The sequence below is a fragment of the Trichosporon asahii genome (genome assembly GCF_000293215.1).
Source record: "Trichosporon asahii var. asahii CBS 2479 unplaced genomic scaffold scaffold00071, whole genome shotgun sequence".
Classification (NCBI taxonomy): domain Eukaryota; kingdom Fungi; phylum Basidiomycota; class Tremellomycetes; order Trichosporonales; family Trichosporonaceae; genus Trichosporon; species Trichosporon asahii.
In genome coordinates, this window is record NW_014040854.1 from 54,728 (window position 1) to 74,172 (window position 19,445).

At 58.8% G+C, this 19,445-nt stretch overlaps 5 protein-coding genes across 5 annotated transcripts; 2 read left to right on the top strand and 3 right to left on the bottom strand.

The window, feature by feature from the left end:
- Positions 1–174: 174 nt before the first annotated feature.
- A1Q1_04888 (uncharacterized protein) lies at positions 175–1,530 on the top strand (the record flags this gene model as incomplete). Its single annotated transcript, XM_014321704.1, has 5 exons — positions 175–381; positions 434–601; positions 846–971; positions 1,191–1,296; positions 1,373–1,530. The coding sequence occupies 5 exons, from the start codon at positions 175–177 to the stop codon at positions 1,528–1,530; spliced, it is 765 nt and encodes a 254-aa protein (XP_014177179.1).
- A 242-nt stretch (positions 1,531–1,772) lies between these two features.
- On the top strand, positions 1,773–3,744 carry A1Q1_04889 (uncharacterized protein; the record flags this gene model as incomplete). The annotated part of the gene is made up of 6 exons (XM_014321705.1): positions 1,773–2,304; positions 2,433–2,662; positions 2,728–2,899; positions 2,964–3,476; positions 3,519–3,637; positions 3,676–3,744. The coding sequence occupies 6 exons, from the start codon at positions 1,773–1,775 to the stop codon at positions 3,742–3,744; spliced, it is 1,635 nt and encodes a 544-aa protein (XP_014177180.1).
- A 325-nt stretch (positions 3,745–4,069) lies between these two features.
- On the bottom strand, positions 4,070–5,156 carry A1Q1_04890 (ribosomal protein S18; the record flags this gene model as incomplete). The annotated part of the gene is made up of 5 exons (XM_014321706.1): positions 4,070–4,118; positions 4,296–4,581; positions 4,727–4,831; positions 4,884–4,943; positions 5,078–5,156. The coding sequence occupies 5 exons, from the start codon at positions 5,154–5,156 to the stop codon at positions 4,070–4,072; spliced, it is 579 nt and encodes a 192-aa protein (XP_014177181.1).
- Positions 5,157–6,709: 1,553 nt separating this feature from the next.
- Positions 6,710–8,452, bottom strand: A1Q1_04891 (glutathione S-transferase, putative; the record flags this gene model as incomplete). The annotated part of the gene is made up of 5 exons (XM_014321707.1): positions 6,710–6,983; positions 7,101–7,554; positions 7,661–7,935; positions 8,143–8,249; positions 8,411–8,452. 5 exons carry the CDS (start codon positions 8,450–8,452, stop codon positions 6,710–6,712), a joined length of 1,152 nt encoding a protein of 383 aa, XP_014177182.1.
- Positions 8,453–12,237: 3,785 nt separating this feature from the next.
- A1Q1_04892 (uncharacterized protein) lies at positions 12,238–13,145 on the bottom strand (the record flags this gene model as incomplete). Its single annotated transcript, XM_014321708.1, has 2 exons — positions 12,238–12,959; positions 13,085–13,145. The coding sequence occupies 2 exons, from the start codon at positions 13,143–13,145 to the stop codon at positions 12,238–12,240; spliced, it is 783 nt and encodes a 260-aa protein (XP_014177183.1).
- Positions 13,146–19,445: the final 6,300 nt, after the last annotated feature.

The window sequence follows — 19,445 nt, forward strand, 5'->3', positions numbered from 1 at the left end:
ATGCATCTCAGCCACAGTAAGCATATCGAGGTGTGTGTGCGGCGTTAACTTTTGGGCTGCTCGTGTGCGACAGGTGACGCGCTCATGTAGACCTCGACGCGTGCTGGAGAGGTACATTGTTTGGTTCCAACTTTTCGCGCCTCCCAGCCCAACCTTCTCTTCACCACATCCACCATGGACGCCAAACTCGCCAAGAAACTCCCGGCAGCGGCCAAGAGTGTTGTGAGCGAGGCGATGCGCTCCGGCGCATTCGACAAGGGCGAGCTCACCATGGGCGAGGCGCGCCGTCTGGTCGCTCTCAAGATGGGACTGGAGGAAGACGCGCTCGACAGCGCTAAAGATATCCGGAAACAGGTCAAGGAAGCGATCACTGAGGCCATTGTGAGCTGGTGGTTCTGGGGTCCTAGCTGACGAGCAGGAATCTTACGATGAGGACGAGGATGCAAGCGATGAGCCGGAGTCGCCAGTCAAGGCAAGAAAGGGCAAAGTCATGAGGAATTCCGACGTCCAGAGCTCCGCGGCATCCTCCCCTGCGAAGCCTGCGAAGAAGACTACGAGCAAGAAGTCTGTCGAGTCCGATGAGGAAAGCGAAGCGGATGAGGTGAGCTGCATGAGTCCTGGTCACGGAAGCTGACAGCAGCCGCCTTCCCCCGCATCGTCGATGTCCAGTGTCTACGATGAGCCGGCCCCGCCGAAGAAGAGCAAAGCCAAGCGTGCTGACCCTGACGATGAGGGGCCATCTCCGAGTAATGCTGGGAGGAAGGGCAAGAGAAAGAGTGAAGTGATTTCTGATCCGGATGATGACGAGGATGTGAGCTTCCACGCGTGCTTGTGCTGACCCTCAGGCTGCCCCACCGTCCCCAGCGTCGAGCGCGATGTCTAGTGTTTACGATGAGCCGCCGAAACCGAAGAGGTCTAAAGCTGCGCCGAAGGCTTCGAAGGGAAGGACGAAGAAGGATCCGAACGAAGAGGTGAGTGGTCGTGGAGGATGAGCTGACCTTCTCAGCTGTCACCAGACGAAGCCAAGCTCGCCGATCTCAAGCGCATAGTAGTCGCCTGTGGAGTGCGCAAACAATGGTAAGTTGCAAGATATGTCACTTTAACTGACTACTCAGGACGAAGGAGTTTAAGGATCATCCTGAGGTGACGTTTCAAAGACGTACATCTACTGACCCCAGACACGCGACCAGATTCGCCATGTGCAAGACATCCTCCGCGACCTCGGCATGAAGGGCAATCCTACCCTGGGCAAGGCCAAGTCGCTGAAGGCCCGCCGAGAGCTGGCGCAGGAGTTATGTGAGTCTGCACAACCATCAAGTATTCACCGAGGTCGATGACGATCGTTACTGGCGGAAGCTGACACCCTTTGCAGCGGACGTGAGGGAGTATGAGCAAGGGCACGGCCTCAGCGCTGATCGCCCTTCGCGGACCCGGGCGGGCCGAGGGACGCGGGATAGCGCGCCTCCAGCCCCTGACGAGGATGGAGCCACGGCAGCCGTCATGGACTTCCTAGGGGACGACAGCGACTAGTGTATGTTGTAGCAGTAGCACGCAATGTCTGTTTTTCCTTCAGTGTTGACACAAAGAGTCGTACATGTCGCACTTGCCCCGCATATCAGGAAATGCCATGCATAAGGACGTGCGCACCCGAGATCTGAAAAGATAAGCTTGTAGCCAGTGATCAGTGGGACCCTGTCGTCACGTGGAGCCCGTGGAGGAACGTCTGCGGACGGGCTGGGGTTGGCTGGGGATTCCTGTAACCTGTAACCTTAATGCCTGTGTTGTGCCTGAAGCGTGAATGCGTGAACTCTCTCGAGCCCAATTTTCCGACACCTGCATCCTTCCTCACCTTCCAAACGACAGCTCCTCGAGCCAGGTCGACGCGGCAGAGCGCTAGCACGGCCTCCCTTTCACCTTCTCGACACGCACGACGTATCATCGACCAAAATCCAGGCGCCAGCAACGCGACAGAGACGATGGTCGGCCACCGTCACCCCCTGACGAGCCCGCGAAGCCGGCCGCTGCGGTTTGTCCTGTTCGGCGCGCTACTGCTCGCCGTGCTGTACTGGTTCAAGAAGGACCGGACCGAGAACCGCTTCCAGGACATCATCGGCGGCGTAACCCCCAAGACGGGGAGCTCGGCGGCTCACGCTGGGCTCGCTGGCCTCGCCCCGCCAGTCGCCCCGCATCAGCATCAGGACATGCGGAGCTCGTCCACGAGTGTAGGCACCAAGCACGAGAAGACGCGCAAGAGCCAGTTCGTCGACCTTCGCAAGGCCATTCCGTGGACGACGTTTGATGGAGGTGAGTGCCGTGAGCATGCGGCGCGTCGCACGGTCATGCGCACATGTGCGCACAGAAGGGGCTGTCCTGTGCGCCCATGTGTACCAGTCTCATACAGCTGGGGTTTTGGCGAATAAAGCTGACAGCAGGTCTTCCCGGCTACTCCGTCTTCAGCAACCTCTACCTGAACGGTGGTATCCTGTACGCCGTGTCCGCGGACGAGACCGCTGCGGCCCTCATCCCCGAGACGCGAACGATCCTCTCTGGCGTGGGCAACCATCACCCTGCCGCTGGTCCCGATCGGTGGTCGACGGTCATCGGTGGCGACTTGGCCCGGAGCGAGCTAGGCAACCGCGCCGTTCGCCTCCCTGGTGTCACTGTGAGCTTTGCGAAGACTTGCAATGTAGCTGACAGCAGTACATCTTCAACGACCCGCCAGGAAAGGAGGGCTACCTTGCCTTCTACGAGCACCTGTTCCCTGAGGCCCTCGTGCCGAGTGTGCGGGCCGTCGCCTCGGTCGGGGAGAAGAACAACGGCGATGCGTCTGATGTTATGCCGTCTCGTATCATCTTTGCGCGCTGCTCGGACGACGGCTTCAAGGACGACAAGGGACGGAGTGAGCTGCAGAACGTGTTCCTAGCTGACGGCAGATATTTGGACGCTTGCGCGACTGTTCCCAGACGTGCCGATCGAGGACGCGCGCAACTGGGCTGACCGCGCCGAGTCTGACCTGACTTACATCTTCGAGCGCGTCGTCATCGTCGACCGGTGGGCGGCGCACAGCATCGGGCGCGACACAGCGCGCTGGGGCAAGATGAACGGCGAGGCGCACACGATGCCGGCCCCCAAGACATTCTGGGAGCCGCTGCGGCGCAACATGCTCGAGGCCGTCGGCGACGTCACGCCCACAGTGGGGCGGTACAAGCTGCCGGTCGTCGTGTACATTGAGCGCGACACGAAACCGATGCTGAGCAAGGAGAGCCACGACGCGCTCGTCGCTGAGCTCAAGCACCTGACGCCCCGCGCCGAGGTGCACGTCACGCAGCTCAAGTCCATGACGAAGGAACAGCAGGTGTCGCTCTTTGCGAAGACGGACGTCGTCGTCGGTCTCCATGGACAGGAACTGTTCGAGGCGGCGTGGATGAGTCCCGAGGGAAGCGTGATTGAGATCTTCGAGGAGGGCGGCTTCAACCGTGAGCTGTGGGCAGGTAGTGTCGAAAGCTAACTGTGTACAGGCGACTACGGCATCTTCCTCAACATGCTCAATATTGACCACACCGTCATCCAGAAGGACCGCGTCCTGACCGAGGTCGTGTGGATGAACCACGAGAAAGCCCGCGGACCGAACAAGGACGTGAGTTGGCATCGCTGCGACATGAACTGACATACCAGAACGCCGAGGTCGACGCCAAGCTCGTCGCGAAGACGGTGGGCGAGAAGCTCGACAGGCTCAGGCATTGAGTAGATCACGGATAGTATAAACCATAGCTATAGGTATAGAGTTCTCTTTCATGGTATCAGTTTCATCGAAGCACTGGAGCGTGGTGGTGCAGCATCGACTCTCGCAATAGTCAGTTCTCACGAGGAGAGACCAGAGTCAACTTCTCGACCACACACACATATCTGCAGCAAGAGGCAACAAGAATCAAACAACATGCAGCGGTAGGTAATTGCTAGTGTATCAGAATGCGTGCATCCCATATATGAACACAAAGCCAGGTGTTTCCTTGCACCCGACTCTGCCGCCCACGACTCCCTACGCAAAACCACAAAGAACGAGAACTGTTTACTTCTTGCCCTTGGTGGCGATGGTGCGGGCACCAACACGACGACCGCTGTGATTGTTAGCTTATGTACGGGGGTAGCCAAAGCTGAGCATCAGGAGGGGGCAAAATGGACGAGTGATTGACTGGCGGCATGACTTCCCATTCCAGCACGGGAGAAACCAAGCAGTATCCACAGCGTCCCTTTGCCAACTTCTTCCTGACGATTCCCAGCTTGAAGAAACTTACGTGGTCTTGGTGTGCTGACCACGGACACGGAGACCCCAGTGGTGACGGAGACCACGGTGCGAGCGGATCTTCTTGAGGCGCTCAAGGTCGTCACGGAGCTTCTGGTCGATCTGGTTGGAAAGGACGTGCGAGTCCTTGCCGTCGGTGAGGTCACGCTGACGGTTGAGGAACCAGGTGGGGATCTTGAACTGGGTGGGGTTCTGCATGATGGTGACGATGCGCTCAAGCTCGTCGGAGTTGAGCTCACCAGCACGCTTGCTCATGTCAATGTCGGCCTTCTTGCAGACTGGAAAGCGTTAGCATATTGACGCGGTCGGCATAACGCAGAGAAACTTTGGGACCTCGTCGAAACTCGTCTGGACGGTTTGGCGACTTCTGATCCGTCGATTCACACATGCACGCGACAATTCCAACCTGAACCTCCCACGCACAAATCCTCGCGTCGATCCAGCGCATCACGATGTCCACATCTAGCCTTCCCACGTCGTATTCGCGCAATTCCGTAGTCCTCTTCATATCCTCTCCGTTCCACCAAACTGTCCAGCATTGTCCTTCGAGGTCCCTGATTCTCGTGTCGTTTCGACTTACCAAGGTTGGCGTAACGGCGACCGACACCACGGATCTCGGTGAGGGCGTACATGGCCTTGCCTGTAAACTGTCAGCACGGCACTCTCGGGCGATCTTCCAATCTGCTGTCCGTCGTCTGCGCGCAAGTCCATCGTCCTAAATCCATCTCGAATCCGCGCGCTTTCCGGGGACAACAATCGGGCGTAGATTCTCACCAGTACCCTTAACGTTGGTGTTAAGGAGACGGAGAATGTGCTGGAACTGCTCGTGCTGAGCGGGAGGCTGGAAAGACATCTTGCTCTTTTTTGTCGGACGGTCGGTGGTGTCGAGGTGGTCGAGTGTTGGACGCAGTCTCGAAGTCGTTAGGAAAAGCAAGCAGTTTGGAAAGACGGGCGTGATACCAAAACGTGCAGAATGACGTGGCGCAGGACGAAACTGTCCGAGGCGAAACTCCGATTTGGCGCCGGCCCAAGTGGCATGTGGCATCTCGGCATCAATTCTGATTTCGGCCTCCACTTTCGTGGTCCACCTTGTTGCAGTGGTGTGTTTTCGCTGTTCTCGCCCCCAATCTCATACACTTGTCAGCTTATGCCTATCGCTATTTTAGCCGCTACGAGCCCGGCAACAGCAATCCTTGCGTTCAGATTCTCTCAGCAGCTCGATAAGTCGCCGTTGTTCGCAGCACAGTTTTCGTGCAGAGTTTGATATCAGACGGATCAGACCGTTCACTTAACACAGGTACCGATCTAAATGGATACTCGAGTACTTTGTCGGTGTGGCTGGTCGAGTTGTCAAGGCATTGTGTGGACGGAGAAGCTTCAATTATTGCTGAAGCTGATCGGTCGCCCATCGCTGTCGATCGCTGGGACTACGCAGCCAACTCAGCCTCGTTCCGCGTTTGGAAACCTCTTCATCTCAAGATCTCGATTCCTATCGTGGCTTTGAAGCGGACACCCCTTCAAGCAGACCATTCATTACTGTCTGGTGCTTGACCAGACAGGCAAGAATCCGACGTTACCGCTATTCAGAAGGCTTCATCAACCCTTTCAGTTCTTGCCTCCAATGCTGCAACCTCTGCCGAGGCTGCGGCTCATTGCGCCTCCCGGCCTTCCTTCATGTCTGTGTGGATTCAGCACGCTCCCCTTTATGCGACAGCAAAGGATCACCATCCCTCCATGTCTGATCGCAGCGCAGTCTCCACCCTCTCATCTCCGATGGAGTTGAAGTGAGCTCTCAGAGATCTGGCGGCAGATCTTTTCGCAAGATGTTCTGGAAGGATTTGCCGCTACCTCATCAGATCACACTCGCTCATCAGATGAGGTCACCAAGGGCGCCACCCTCATTTCAACGCAGCACCCAGATCTCGGCGGCACTTTACCAGCGCAAGAGGATCTCCGCGCCCCCGCATCATCTCAAATCGAGCTAACATGCCCCCCGTTCTGCAGGCTAGCGTTTGTCGATTCCCGTACTCCGAGGCTGTGCTTCGGACTGTGCATCGGGGCCGAAGAACACAGAGCGCCACTCGCTCTTGCTCGGCATGAGGCGCCTTGACAGCCGTGACGGGGGACGAGACCGGATAAGCCGCAACATGTCGGCATCCCGCCTCCGACGCCCTCGGAGCTGCGGTCTCGGTTTAAAGTGTCCGCTCGTGGCGTCGGCGGCACAGATTGAGTTATAGCTATCTCGGCCTCAGAACTGACTGCGCTATCTGCGACTACTGACTCCGACGGAAGGCGCATCGGGCGCGCCAGATCATAGGTGGCTGATACTCACCGAGGCTGTCAGCCAAGTGGCGTCAGACGTGGAGGGCGTTGGGCCTACCGAGCCGGGCGACGTCTCCCCCAGTCTCAACACACGGGCCACATCGATGGAGGCACTGCCTCACGTTGACGTTGACACACGAACCAGACAAGAGCAGGCGGCAGGCGAGAAGCTGTAAGCGTCTGAGAAGCGTCCCTCAAGCCGTACGCGCCGTACTCGAAGCAGTCACGCGAGATACTGTTCAGTCGTTTGGCGGTGTCATTGATGCGGGTAAGACCGTCCCGTGGATCTCGGGGAAGCTGAAATGTGGAACCGATGCTGATATAGCGGGGTGCTCCAATCCGTGCGCCATTTTCGGTGCTACAGCATCTGAACCACTGACAGCAACTGAACTGCTTCTTCTCACTTTACTTGCATTTCGCCCGCTCCAAGAGGGACGTTCTTCAACTACGATCTGCTCTAAGCTTGCGCGCTTACTTGTGAGCGCCCATAGCCTTCATGGCCTCCAGGGCCTCTCCCTCGATCTTCTTCCAGTTGGGGAGGTTGGAGAGCTTGGCCCACCACGCGGTAACGTGGGGGAGAGTACCGTCGGTGAGGCCGGGGGCGGCATCCTTGAGGACGGCGAGGGTGCCGTTGGGGAGGTGGAACAGGTCGGCGATAGTCATCTCCGGACCGGCGACCCAGGTGTGCTTGGTGAGGACGCGCTCGTAGCCCTCGAGGGTCTTCTGGAGCTTGGCCTTGAGGTCCTCGACGCGCTTGGGGTCGGCCTGCTTGCCGTACACCGGGGCCCAGATGAGCTCGGCGGCGAGCTGGCCCGCGTGGGCGTCGAAGTCGTTCTCCTCGACCGACGATGCCTGCTCGAACGTGCCGTACTTCTCCGTCTCGGACATCGGGGGCATCAGGTCCGTCTTCTTGTACTTCGCCATCAGGTCTGAGGTCAGCACCATGACAGGGTCGGACCTCGGTGTGGGGGCGGACCTCGGTGACGAACAGCCGGCTCGGTCACGACAGCCGGTCGGACTCCGATTCTGACTCACACTTGGCGATGGCACGGGACTCGTAGATCGTGTACCCAGTGTCCTTGTTCAGCATGTAGGGCATCTGGTTGAAGGGCTGGTGCTTGCGCCACTCCTCAGACCAGACGAGCTTGAAGTCGTGGTTGACGAACTCGACCTCATTCTCGAGCTGCGCCTCGGCAATGCAGATACGCGCAGTGTTGACCGACTGAGTGTCAGCTAGAGAGTCCTCGACTGTATAGGGCGAGGAAGAACAGTTAGGCCATGGGATGGAGGTGTCTGCATTTGCAGGTGGACTGTGGCAGTAGGTTCACACAGCGAGGACGAGATAAACACAGCGAGCACACACAATGGTGACAGCTGGAATCAATCCCACTGCGCTCCTGAAACTGCCATGACACCAGATGGGTTGACCCCACCATGTACTCCTTGCATCCAGACTTCTGGGTGGAGTCAAGCGTTATCATCCAGGATAACGCTGTTCGAAGGTCCTGGCGACCCACTCGAATCTACCACGGAATCGAGCTCCAATCGAGCTGGCCCGCTTCTGAGACGAGTAGGCGTCATGCGCTCCAAGCGCATGGCCACGTCTAGACTGTCCAAAGGTCACCTGGTCACAATTCTAGCGCACCGCCTATGCGACGCTAGATGACCGTTGCGCAGCCATCCGAATGTAGATGCAGACACAACTCCGGTGCGCCGGTGCCTGCCACCCAGGTCGTCGGGACCGTGTGACCATTGAGCGCCTCGATTCGTTCCCATCAAACTCACGGTGGAGACAACGTTTCCGTGCAGGGCGAATTGAGCGGGCATTTTGGTTTCGAAGTGGTTGCTGTGGAGCAGAGGAGTTGGAGCTTGGAGCTGGGATTTGGGGGCTTTTTAGCGAAGTGACAGAAAAGAAGAACGAGTGCAACAAGAGAGCGGAGAGCGGTTCCTTGTGTGTGACAGCGTGTTACTCTGTAACCCCAAGAGGTTACGTCGTTCTGGCCTGTTCTGGACTGAAACGTGCGCCGAGGTGCGCCGAGCGCCCGTTGGCTGTGACAGATGCCGAGGCTGTTATGCTGAGGTATGCATCTCGTGTCAGCAGACCTATAACGAGCGCTTGTCTCGGTCTCTCGGTCACCACTTAACTGGCCGATGAGGGTAACTCGCATTCAGAATCGCAGGAGCTATGACGTTGTTGTGCCCTCCACCAACACAGTGCTTACGAAAGCCACTGCCCACTGACTGGCTGACGCTCCGTCGGATCCTCTTTGCCTCCACTTGGACACTCCGCCTGCATGTCTCACCCAGGTGCCTCACGGAGCATCGCTGGTGCGCGTCTGTGTGAGCTTGACACAGGGATGCACGCGCTGCGCAATGTGTTTGGCTCTTCGGTCCGGACACCTGTCCTCCGATACACGGGATGGCTCTTGGTGCAACACAGTGTCAACAACCTGCAAGCATTCCTCGATGCATACCGAAAGCAGTATTGTGTTAGCAGAGGATCTCTGGTGGTCTTGCTTGTCCGTCCCCGCCCCAAACCTTGGGCCCAACCGAAGACCAGGCACGACGACAGCAAGCAAAAGAAAGCAAGCGCAGTTGCACATGACCAAAGGTCACATGTCCTGTCGTATAGCGCAAAAGCGTCGAGCTCCATGCCGTACACTCTCGCGCAGGAAAGGCGAACAAAGTGTCCGTGCGCTCTCCGCGTCGTCTGTCAGTCGTGCAGGCAGCTCTCCCTGTGGTGTCCGTCTCTGTCAGCACCAAGGCTCGATTCGGTGCATCAGACAGGTCGGTCTGAGGCCCTGGCGCTAGGCTCGTGCGTGCTCCATCAGACACCCCTGAGTGTGGCTCCTTGGACTCCTTCCGTTGTCTTTGTGGCGAGTAGCCGGTCGTGCAGGTCGGTAGTTGATGTGGTGCAAGCGTGCAGCGACGTGTGGAGTACGTGAGACACGGTTCTTGCAAGTCACCGCGACTGCGAAAGTGGACGGTGTCCGCCTCAAACGTCATGAGATGGACGAGACGGACCAATCACCCTTATCATTATCTCCATGGTCCTGTCAGCGTCAATGGGCAGTGGGTCGGACGCCGACGCAAAGCTGGCGACGCCGTTGAGGGCCACTCGACCCCGGTTAGTCACTGGCAGACAAACTTCCAGGCAACCTCCACACAGATTCGGTGCCCTATCGCGCGGGGGCGCCCCACTTTACGCTTTTTCTGCGCCGTCCGAGGCCTGCGCACCATCGGGCAGGGAGGTGGCTCCAGTTAGCTTTCGCTGTTCCTTACCGACCTAGCTTCCTTGACGCCGTAAGTCATGTCCGTAAGCCTTGTTCGGCACCAAGGGCTCCCGGGGGAGGTGACTGACCAAGCGCCCGAAGAGTGCTGAGTAAGGTGTGGCAGACGCGTCGCCTCATCAAAAATAAACGAGTGCGCGTCGGTCTGCTGTTCGATATCCTCCCCCACTCTGGTTCCAGATCCAAAGTGGAACAGCATGGTGCCCTCAAAGTGCCTTTGCTTCAGCCGGCGATGCCGAACGCACGCCGAGCGGCTGCGCGCGACACTAAGCCGCCGAGCGCGCCGAACCCGCCGACATGGGCGTTGGCCGGCGGTCATGACGCGCTTGGCACCTATTTGTTGGGTATTTTCGTCTCAATTTCCTGCCCCCTTTCCTACACACCTGAAGTTGTGTCTGAGGTCTGCGGGTTCAGAGATGAATGAAGGAAATGAAACCGCCTGCAGAGCAATCAGGATAAACGGGTTCTCTGGTGCGACAGTGAGGAGGATACAGTGAGCCACTCGGACATGACTCGCGGAGCGCCAGGGAATGGGCACCAAGGAGAAGGGTTCGACCCACTCTTCGCGAGATCCCTTTCGTTGAACTCTCCTCTGCCTCGTCTTCGCTCGGTGTTGTTCTGCCCGCAGCCTTGCGTCCTTGAGTCCTTGCGTGCCATGCGGCGTACGTCGTGCCGATATCTGGGACTCCGGGATGCAGGATCTCATCTACATCGTTCAGGAGTATCTAAGCGCAGAGGGTGCCTCCTGCGCTCCTCCTGCGCTTCTCCTGGCTCCTGGAACAGCGAACGCATGTGAGACCTTCGTTCGGGCTCGCGGCTGCCTGGGCTCTTTGGTTCAGGAGCGACTTCCTGCAGGACCTGAACATGCCTGAGTGTAATGACATGGAGCTTCCCGGCCCGCCGAGCCGCTGAGGCCCGCTGAGGCCCGCTGGGCCGCCGCTGTCGAGCCTCGCGAAGCGCACACGCCACCTTGTTCTGCATCGCGTGTAGACCGACCGGAGAACAACACGCAATCTCCATCCGTGGTCCCCCACCCCCACTCCGACCCTGCCACATGGACTGCTGCGCGTGAGCTTGTGCAAGTCACCACGGTATGCACTGACGCTGACGCGGTACGTCTGTCCAGGAGCCCTCAGCCTCGGTGCGGAGCTCATACATGCGCTCGCCCCTGGTCATCCTCAGCTGCGAGATGTGATGAGATGCTGCGCATGCGTTCAGAAGCAATTCAATGCACATGAGCTCACAGTCAGAGGCAGGACGACATATGGTCCATCGGTTGGCCAGGTGACAAGATGATATCGGGGCTTGTTCGGGTGCGCTGTGGCCAGATGTCACCAGATGACAGAGGGGACAGGGGTATCGCAGAGACTTGATGCAGGAAGTTGGCACGTTACCGCGCTGCGCGCTACGGGCTGCCGCCATAACCGCCCAACCGCTCTGCCGCTCTGGCCTGTGCGTTGCCGCCGCGGGCAGCGCGGGAGGGGCAGGCGGCAATTTGGTCATTGCGCACGGACGCCTGAGCCTGCGACTTCAGAACTGAGAACTAAATTACTGCGGCTGGCCGCTGGCCACTCGGTTTGTCTGCCGTTCCAAATCAGTTGCAATCAATCAGTGGTCAGGTGGCCAACTCCCTCTACGATTGGGAAAATGGCGCTCCCACTCCACTCCACCATACCCAGGCAGCTTGGTTGCACCGAGGTTCGGCTGACGCGATCACTGTTCAGATTAGCATTTCACGCGGAATGTCAAATTGCTTCGGTCTGCAGCTGCGGTGTGTGGGTTGGTCACGATACATAGTCTACGTGTATGATGAAATATATCGCTAATTATACAGGAGCAGCTTGAGAAGCGGTCCGGAGCCCAATGCCAGAGTCTAGGTGTGCGAGGAGAGTGCGTTGTGTGTGTATTGTTGAGGTTGAGTGTGTGGTGTCGCGAGAGGAAGGTGGAAAGTGAGAAATGCGTTTTTACAGCGTGAAAGAGGCGTGATACAACTGGGTGCGTGTGAAGGCCGTGAAGGCATAGGAGAATGCGTGTATATGTTTGCGTTTGCGTGGGAGCGAGAGCGGGGCGAAGCGTTCGAGCGTTGAAGCGAAAGCGAAGTGGGAAGTGTCCTGATATGCACTTATTAAACACAGGAGTGGGTTGGTATCTCGATGGACGTGTACCGAGAGGGTGTATCGGTTGAGAAGTGGAGAAAGTCGAACGAACGGGGCGCGCGCGTCTCGGAGGCGTGAAAGTGTCCTGATCACTGGTGCGGGTGTGTTCTTTTGCTTCGTGTGAATGCGATCGCTGAGGACGAGAACTCGAGAGTTCTCTTACACTCTAGTGCCTCCGACCACCGCGGTTGTCGTCGATTGGCCTACCCACAGGGGTAGGCTGTGGCCGAAAAAAGTACTCGCGAAGACGAAGGTCGACGGCGCCGTTCTGGTTCTCGTAGTGGTACTCCTGCTCAGGCCAGACCTCCTTCGGGGGAGTAGTGTCGTAGCCACCATTCATGGGCCCAAACCCCGCCTGAGGCGGCGTGATGATCTGGTCCAGCCAGTTCTCTATTCCGGTAGGCGCCTGGGGGAAGTAGCCGGACTGCTGAGGGTGAGGGTGTGCCGAAGGAGGGGGCGGGATGTGGTGAGGCACATAGTCGACCTGCTGGACCCAGTGAGGAGGCGGGTAGTAGACGGGCTGGATGTCGACCTCAGTGTGGCCGTAGGCGTACTGAGGAGGGGAGTAGTTCTCGAGCGGGCTGCGGTCCTCGCGCATGATGGGAGGAGGGTGAACAGCCGGCACGTGAGGTCCAGAGGACGAGGAAGACGTCGTCGCGGTAGTCGTCACTCGGGTTATCGGTTGAGACGTGCCCATGTTGGCGGACGTCAGGGGCGCGGCGGCGTCGGGTCGTCGAACGGGCTTGATCCTCGGACGCGCAGACTGGGGGTTGAGGTGCAGGCCCTCGTGACGCCTCCAGACTTCTCTCCGGACAAAGGACTGTCCACAGTGCTCGCAAGTGAACGCGCGCTCGCCCTTGTGGTTACGGACATGACGCCTCATGTGGCCTGTTGGTTAACGTCAGCCGCAGATTCAGCAGACATTGCGACTGCGCCCCCATCCGACTATCAATCTGGCGATCAAGATCGCCTGACTGACAGACAGAAGAAAAAGACGAAGCGTGACTACTCACTGCTTGAGGAGAAGGACTTGCCACATCCTGGCTCAGGACAAGGGTAACCTCCGGGGGCCATGGTGGGATGTCGGGTTTGTTTGCAGTGGGACAAGAGATCAAGTGACGAAGGCGTTAAAGTAGATGGCCAGGAAGGAGAAGTGGGAGCGCGTTATGTGGATCCTCGATGCTCCGTCTTGAGATAAGTTGGAGGAGAGAGTTGTCGAAGAGGCGAGCGAGGTTGGGATGACTAGGGAAGAGGGAGATGTGGTGGGTTCTGAGGAATGAAATATATATAACACTTTCAAGTTGGGTTACGCTGGGTTTCGCTGGGACGAGCTAGGTTGCAGGGCTGCAGGGCACGCAGGGCATGCAAGACTTGCCAGGGCAGAGGAGAACGGAGCAGAGGAAGGGGGATGAGCCGTGTGTCGCCGCTGGCCGGCTGGCGTTCTGGCGGCGCTGGACCAGGTGGTGGCCGGTGGTGGTGTGTGTCGTAGCGCCGTGCGGCAGCTGCAGATGGCCGATGGCGTTGGGTCCCAGAGACTCAGGGTTGCGAAATGGACAGCAAAGTGGCCAAGTGCCCATTGCCCAGATTACGGTTCGCGGTGGGAAATACAATATCCCGGGGATTGGGCCCGAGTGCCAGATCGTCGACGCATCAGGCGCATCAGGCCCTCAGCCCGAGTGGCGACTGGGCAGATGGCGCGCGCCAGAGGACCCTGAGGGCTGACTGACCTGCGAACATCGGCCTAGTGCCGTGGTGACCCCCTGCTGCCCTGCGGCTCCCCTGCGCTGGTCACTAACCCAGAGGATCGAGGAACGCGATGAGCGTATGGTTAAGGAACCTCGGACCGTGTAATCGAGCAGCCAAGGGTCAGGGCCAGGGCAGCGAGGCCACTCAGGGTCAGGGCACTCTGTGCCTCAGGCTTTCAGGGCTGCGGTCAGATGACGACTCGAGACAGGCGCGAGAGGGCAGAGGAACATGAGAGCAGGGAGCGCCCGCGTCAGCCCTGAGGTGCGCTCAGCGGCGACAGGGGTTGGTGATTGATCAATGTTCCCAGAGCCTCCCAAGGTATCCAACAGAGGAACACGCCAGGCACCACCCAACACCGCCTCACTGCCATACCGTCATTGCCTATTATCGATCCATCTTAGTTCACTTTCAGAGCTTGAGCCAAGACACGAAAAGAAAAAGTTGCTTTAATCGCCGGCCAGCGGCCAGTCGACCAAGTCGGCCAACTACAACCGGCCAACCTTCGGCGGCCACCAGGTTCAGCCAGCTATTCCATATCCCGTCGCTGTCGTCGCCGTTCCCAGCAAGCGTTGAACAATGCAATGCGATGCGATGCACTGTGCTATGCGACGATGCCATGGTTGCGCTGTCCGTGCTTAGACTTAGTCCGGCGATCGTCGCCGGGCACAGGCGTTCCGCACGGGAACGGAGGGAAGACCCGAAAAGGTCCACAAAGAGCGATGCGGGCTTGGCGGACAAACAATAATGGCTCGTCGCGTCGCGCGCGACGGACCGCAGTGCTCATGTCCAATGTCCACCTTCCAAAACTTTGTCTGCGCGCTGCCCGGTATGAGGTCTTTGAGGTTCATTGTGTATATCCTGCCGAACTTCCTGTGGCGCCCGTCCCATACGACCGAATGTACCTTGCGGGTTTGTCTCGCGAGCACAGCGAGTGCTGCGCAGAGCATGTGCTGCAGACGGGGAAGCATCGGTTGCAATGAAAGAACGGCATCGAGCCTGGCATCACTGACGGCCGCCTGGTTGTCGCCTGGCCCATAACCGGCCACCGACCCAATCGCAATTAATTAATATTCCTCGAACCCTCCGTCCCCCTTCCCCCCTCCCCTTGCCTCCCTTTGTCCGCTGATCCCTGGCCTCCTTTGAGGCTTCAGGCCTGACACCTTGGTTGTGGCCGGTTTGGCGCGTTTGACGTGGTTCTGTGTGATGTGATGCATTGTTGTTTCTCGGTGTCTCGACTGCTCGTTTCGCTTGGGAATGAGAATTGAAACGCTTTGGTCGCTAGAACCGACGTCGCATATTCCGGTGTGCGATGCTCCGCTGGATCCGCCCCGCGCCATTTTACTCCCTCCCTAAGCATATGCGCCTCGGCGTCTGCGTGTCGATCATGGCGGACATGAGACACTGATGCACCCAAGCCTGGCCAGCTCATTCCAGTTCGGGTCCAGCTGCTTCCAGACACTCGTCCCCGGACGCCTCATTGCGCCCCCTGCGCCCCGAACGCCTCATTCCCAGCCATTCTGTGCCGCCGGGCAGCCGTTGTCAGCCCGTCTCATGCCAGAACGATCAGCGCCGGCTCGTGCGTCGGCCATCCCAGGCCTTGCGCCGGACATGCACAACGTCCGGCGGGGTTCCGTCGGAGGCCCTGATGAGTGATAACCGCAGGGGTTGCGTGCGAGGGGAAGGAAAGACATGACGAGGGAAGGACAATAGGACGTGGCCAAGGGGTGAAGGGGAGAACAATAGGACGTCAACACCCACCCTACTGCCGAGTTTCGGCACATGCATGACCGGAGCAGTCGTGCGACATTCGTGTGCACGCGCGGCATGCGCGTTCGCTCGCCGTCCGAAAAGCGCTGTTGGAATCAATCCCCGCAACCGAGAAGGCACAAGCAAGCTCTGGCGATATCGTGTAATCAACCCCACTATGAGATTATCTTGCAAACTTGAACTGTGGGCGACGACCCACTCCTGTCCCGGTTTCCATCCCTTCTTGCCCCGCTTCTGCACCTTCGGCCCCCTCGTGTGCCGGCTGAGCCCACTCTGATTGTGCGTGGACATACCGGGAATCACGACCGGGAATCAGCAACTCATCAGGTGGCGCCATGGGTGTGCCGGACGTGCTCCCGAGCGCCGGACCGGCGGACCGTCCACCTCCATCCTTGTTCATTGCTACGTCCATTCGATGCATCGTCTCATGGACCTGTTGCTCCCCGACTTCGGCGGTGCATGAAAAGATCTGATGGGGTACAGCAGACACCGGCGTTGGAACAGCCAAGGTGCGTTCCTCTTCGTTCCTGTCGCGGTCGCCGGTGTCCTGTCACCAGTCACTGCCACTCGTGCCAGCGTCCACTCGTGCCGGTAACGGCCACAGATCCCATCGAGTAAGCTTCGGTGTACTGTCGCTCGGCATGCGCAGGCACTCGCAAGCGGCGGCCGCCCGGCAGCTGTGCGCGCCGAGCGCGCCGAGCAGCGCCGAAGCAAGCCACGACAGGAACTCGCAGACCCAAACCAGGACCAGGAACGCGCACCGCGACGTAGGTTTGCCAGTGCGCACCCAAGTGCGCTCGCGGGAGTGCGACGAGCGAGGTACCGCCTCACAGAGTTGGAAACTTGACCCGAGCCGCTGTTCTGCAGCATGCACAAGCTCTGCCCGCCACAACCCGCCGAGCCACCCGGAGCACCCGCCAAACCATCTGCCGACACCTCGCCGAGATCTGTTTTGAACAGCTCTCCGGAGTTGCAGAGGATGTACCCCCCGATCCCATCTGTACCTTTTGCACACCACCGATCGATCCGAGCTTCCGTAACCAATGCGTTGCGGGCGTGCCGTGAGCCCGTCCCAGCGTGCCATGTCGTGCCAGGTTGTTGCTAGAGAGGATCGAAATTTTTGATACGGCCCGTCACCAGCCCACCGGCCCGGCGACGGCGCGCGGTATGCTGTGCATATCAGCGGCACGCGGCACGTTCTGCCTCATCTGTGACGTTTTTCTAAGTGTGCTCGATTATGGTCCTCGGTGCATAGTCTCCCGTTCGCAGTTTGGGGTTGCTACATTTCGATGAGATCTGCCAGAAATGCATGCATGCATACCGCGATCACACGCTACGAGGTGGGGTGTGCCACGAGCCGATCCACAGCCGCACACCGAGCGACACCGAGCGACGCGGACACATGACACCGAAGCCTGCGCTGTGTCCACTCTCCGCTCTCACGCATGCATGTGGTGCACTTGCAGACACTCCGACGGAAACATCGGTGATTCAGCGGCGCACATTCAGAGCGACTTTACGGCGCCGCAGCGCCGTGCGCAGCACTAGCAGCAGCCACACTAGTGCGAGGAACGGGGGATCGGTGCATGCATGCATCATTACAACTGCGGGCGATCGCGGGCTATCCATAGCGCAGCTCTAGCTCGCCGGCAAGATGCCCGACACTAGCGCCTGTTCGACATGCGACTCGGCGACATGGACCGGCTGTCCCCTCAACTCGATGATACGGCTCGTCGGCTGACAGAATCTATTCGAGGTTCCGTACGGCAAGTGGGACGGCAAATGGGGCGGCGGATACGTCGCATGTCTGCACCATTGCATCGGCGCCACGCCGGGCACCTCATTGAATGCATCGCAATCCGTTGGGATATGGGAGACGAAGGCTCGGTGGCGGATGTTGCGCTCGCGCAAATGCCATTGCCGCTTACCGTTCGCCGTTCCGAAGAGAGCCATTTCGTACCTCACCGACTTGGGGCTCGCACGACTGGTCGATAGCGCTTCAGAAACAAAATAACATCAATAATGGACGACAGGCACCGCGATCACTTTCGCTCGTAACAAGTCGCGCATCGGAAACCGGAAACGAAAAATGTAATGCAATTCGTCGCGACAGTGTACTTCCGCCCCTTTTGCGTGCCCGCATGCCCGTGCCGGCAGCAGGTCTTGCCATATGCCGGATTGGATTCGCGGAATGCAGAGATCGCCGCAGAGTGTTTTTGCAGGATACACCCGCGCGCCAAGTGAAGCTGGGTGACGACTGCAGAGGGATCGGCGCACCGAGCGAGCGCGAGCATGCGTACCTCCAGACAATAGGATGCTGGCAACATGGCTACATGGCTGCATGGCTGACGCCTAGCGCCCAGTGTCTGGCGGGCAGGGCGAGCCGACGCACGCGATGCCCGTAGCTGGGCTGCTTGGCCGCTTGGCTTGCGCCTTCGCATGGATGCTTTGGTGAATACGAGGAACGCGCTCGTGCGTATGCATCTGCGTGTCACGATCTGTGCACGGCAGAACAAAAGAAAATCTGTTCAGGGTCTAATGTGTTGCTGGTTCATGCCCGGGGATGGGCTGAGTCTGATCGACACACAGAGCAAGGTACGCAGATCTGGCCGATGACTCAGGCCATGAGTCACTTTGGTATTTGCCGCGGTTGTTTGCAGAGCATCGGGTCGGATGTTCGTCGATGCGCTTTGGTGCGATTCGGGCTTGGTTAAACTATTCTGTATGATGCGTCTTTTTCGCCGGTTCTGCGCCTCGTGCGTCAGAACAATAGAACGCCACTTCACGCCTTTGGCCAAGCCAAGCGCGCGCCGGTGACGGCGTGTTTCGGCGGCGTCGAGGGTCCCTAGGATCGACTAGGGATGGAGAGCGCGAAAAAAAAAAACTACGGACAGCCACGGCGCGCACCGGCGTCCAAAACGGCACAAATGCTCTAAACATCCCAGGGCAGCTCCAATGGACTGAATGCACGCAGATCCTTTTTGATCGCCGCGATCCCTACTCGCGCCACCGACCGCACTAGCGCTGGGTGGTATCAACTGTGCATGACGCGCGGGCAGTCGTCACATTCCTGAAGGGTGCGCGGGCACCCGCAGTTCTTCTGCATGGGCGTCAGCCGCCGATACAACACACCTTGCACGCTAAGGGTCGACTATGCCGTTGCGGCATGCACCGCGAACAATGGAGCATGCACCAGGCGGATGTCCAGATGTCCATCATCCATGGTCTAGTGATCTGCAGGCGTTCATCTGGCATACCCTGGCCCAGCTCGCCGGGTCGCCGTTCCCTGCGGATCGCCGGCCGGCGGCGGAGGGCGCAACCGGCGTTCCCGTCTTACATCATCACAACAATTATCATGCATGCGATCGTGCAGAGCCGTGTTGAAATGTCGCTGAGATAGTGCTGAGAAATGCGATGCGTGCGATTCGACCGCGTAGAGAACAATAAGACACACGCTGCAATGTTCCCATCTCCGTTGCCCTCTCGCTAGCGTCGCTCGCATCGCTCGCTTGCGCATGCTCCGCACCGCCCAACTCTCAAGCTCGCATGACTCAGAGGTTCAGGTTAGAACCGAAGTTTCGGATCTCAGCTGGCTTACTCGGCCAGCACAAAGGTACGCAGGTACAGAGCTTACGCGCATGTACGTATGGCCGCGTAGCCGTGTCGCTTTTTTTGCTCGTGTAGAGTTCAGTCAGGCATTCAGGCAGATCGAAGCTCCAAGCGAAGCGCGGCGGGGGCAAGCGACAGCGACAGAGGACCCAAGCTTGGTCTACTTGTCAAGGTTCATACCCAGAGTCCTGGGAGGTACAGGGGAGTTGCAGGTACAGAGGCACCGCAGGCACGCAGAAGCGGGAGGGGCGG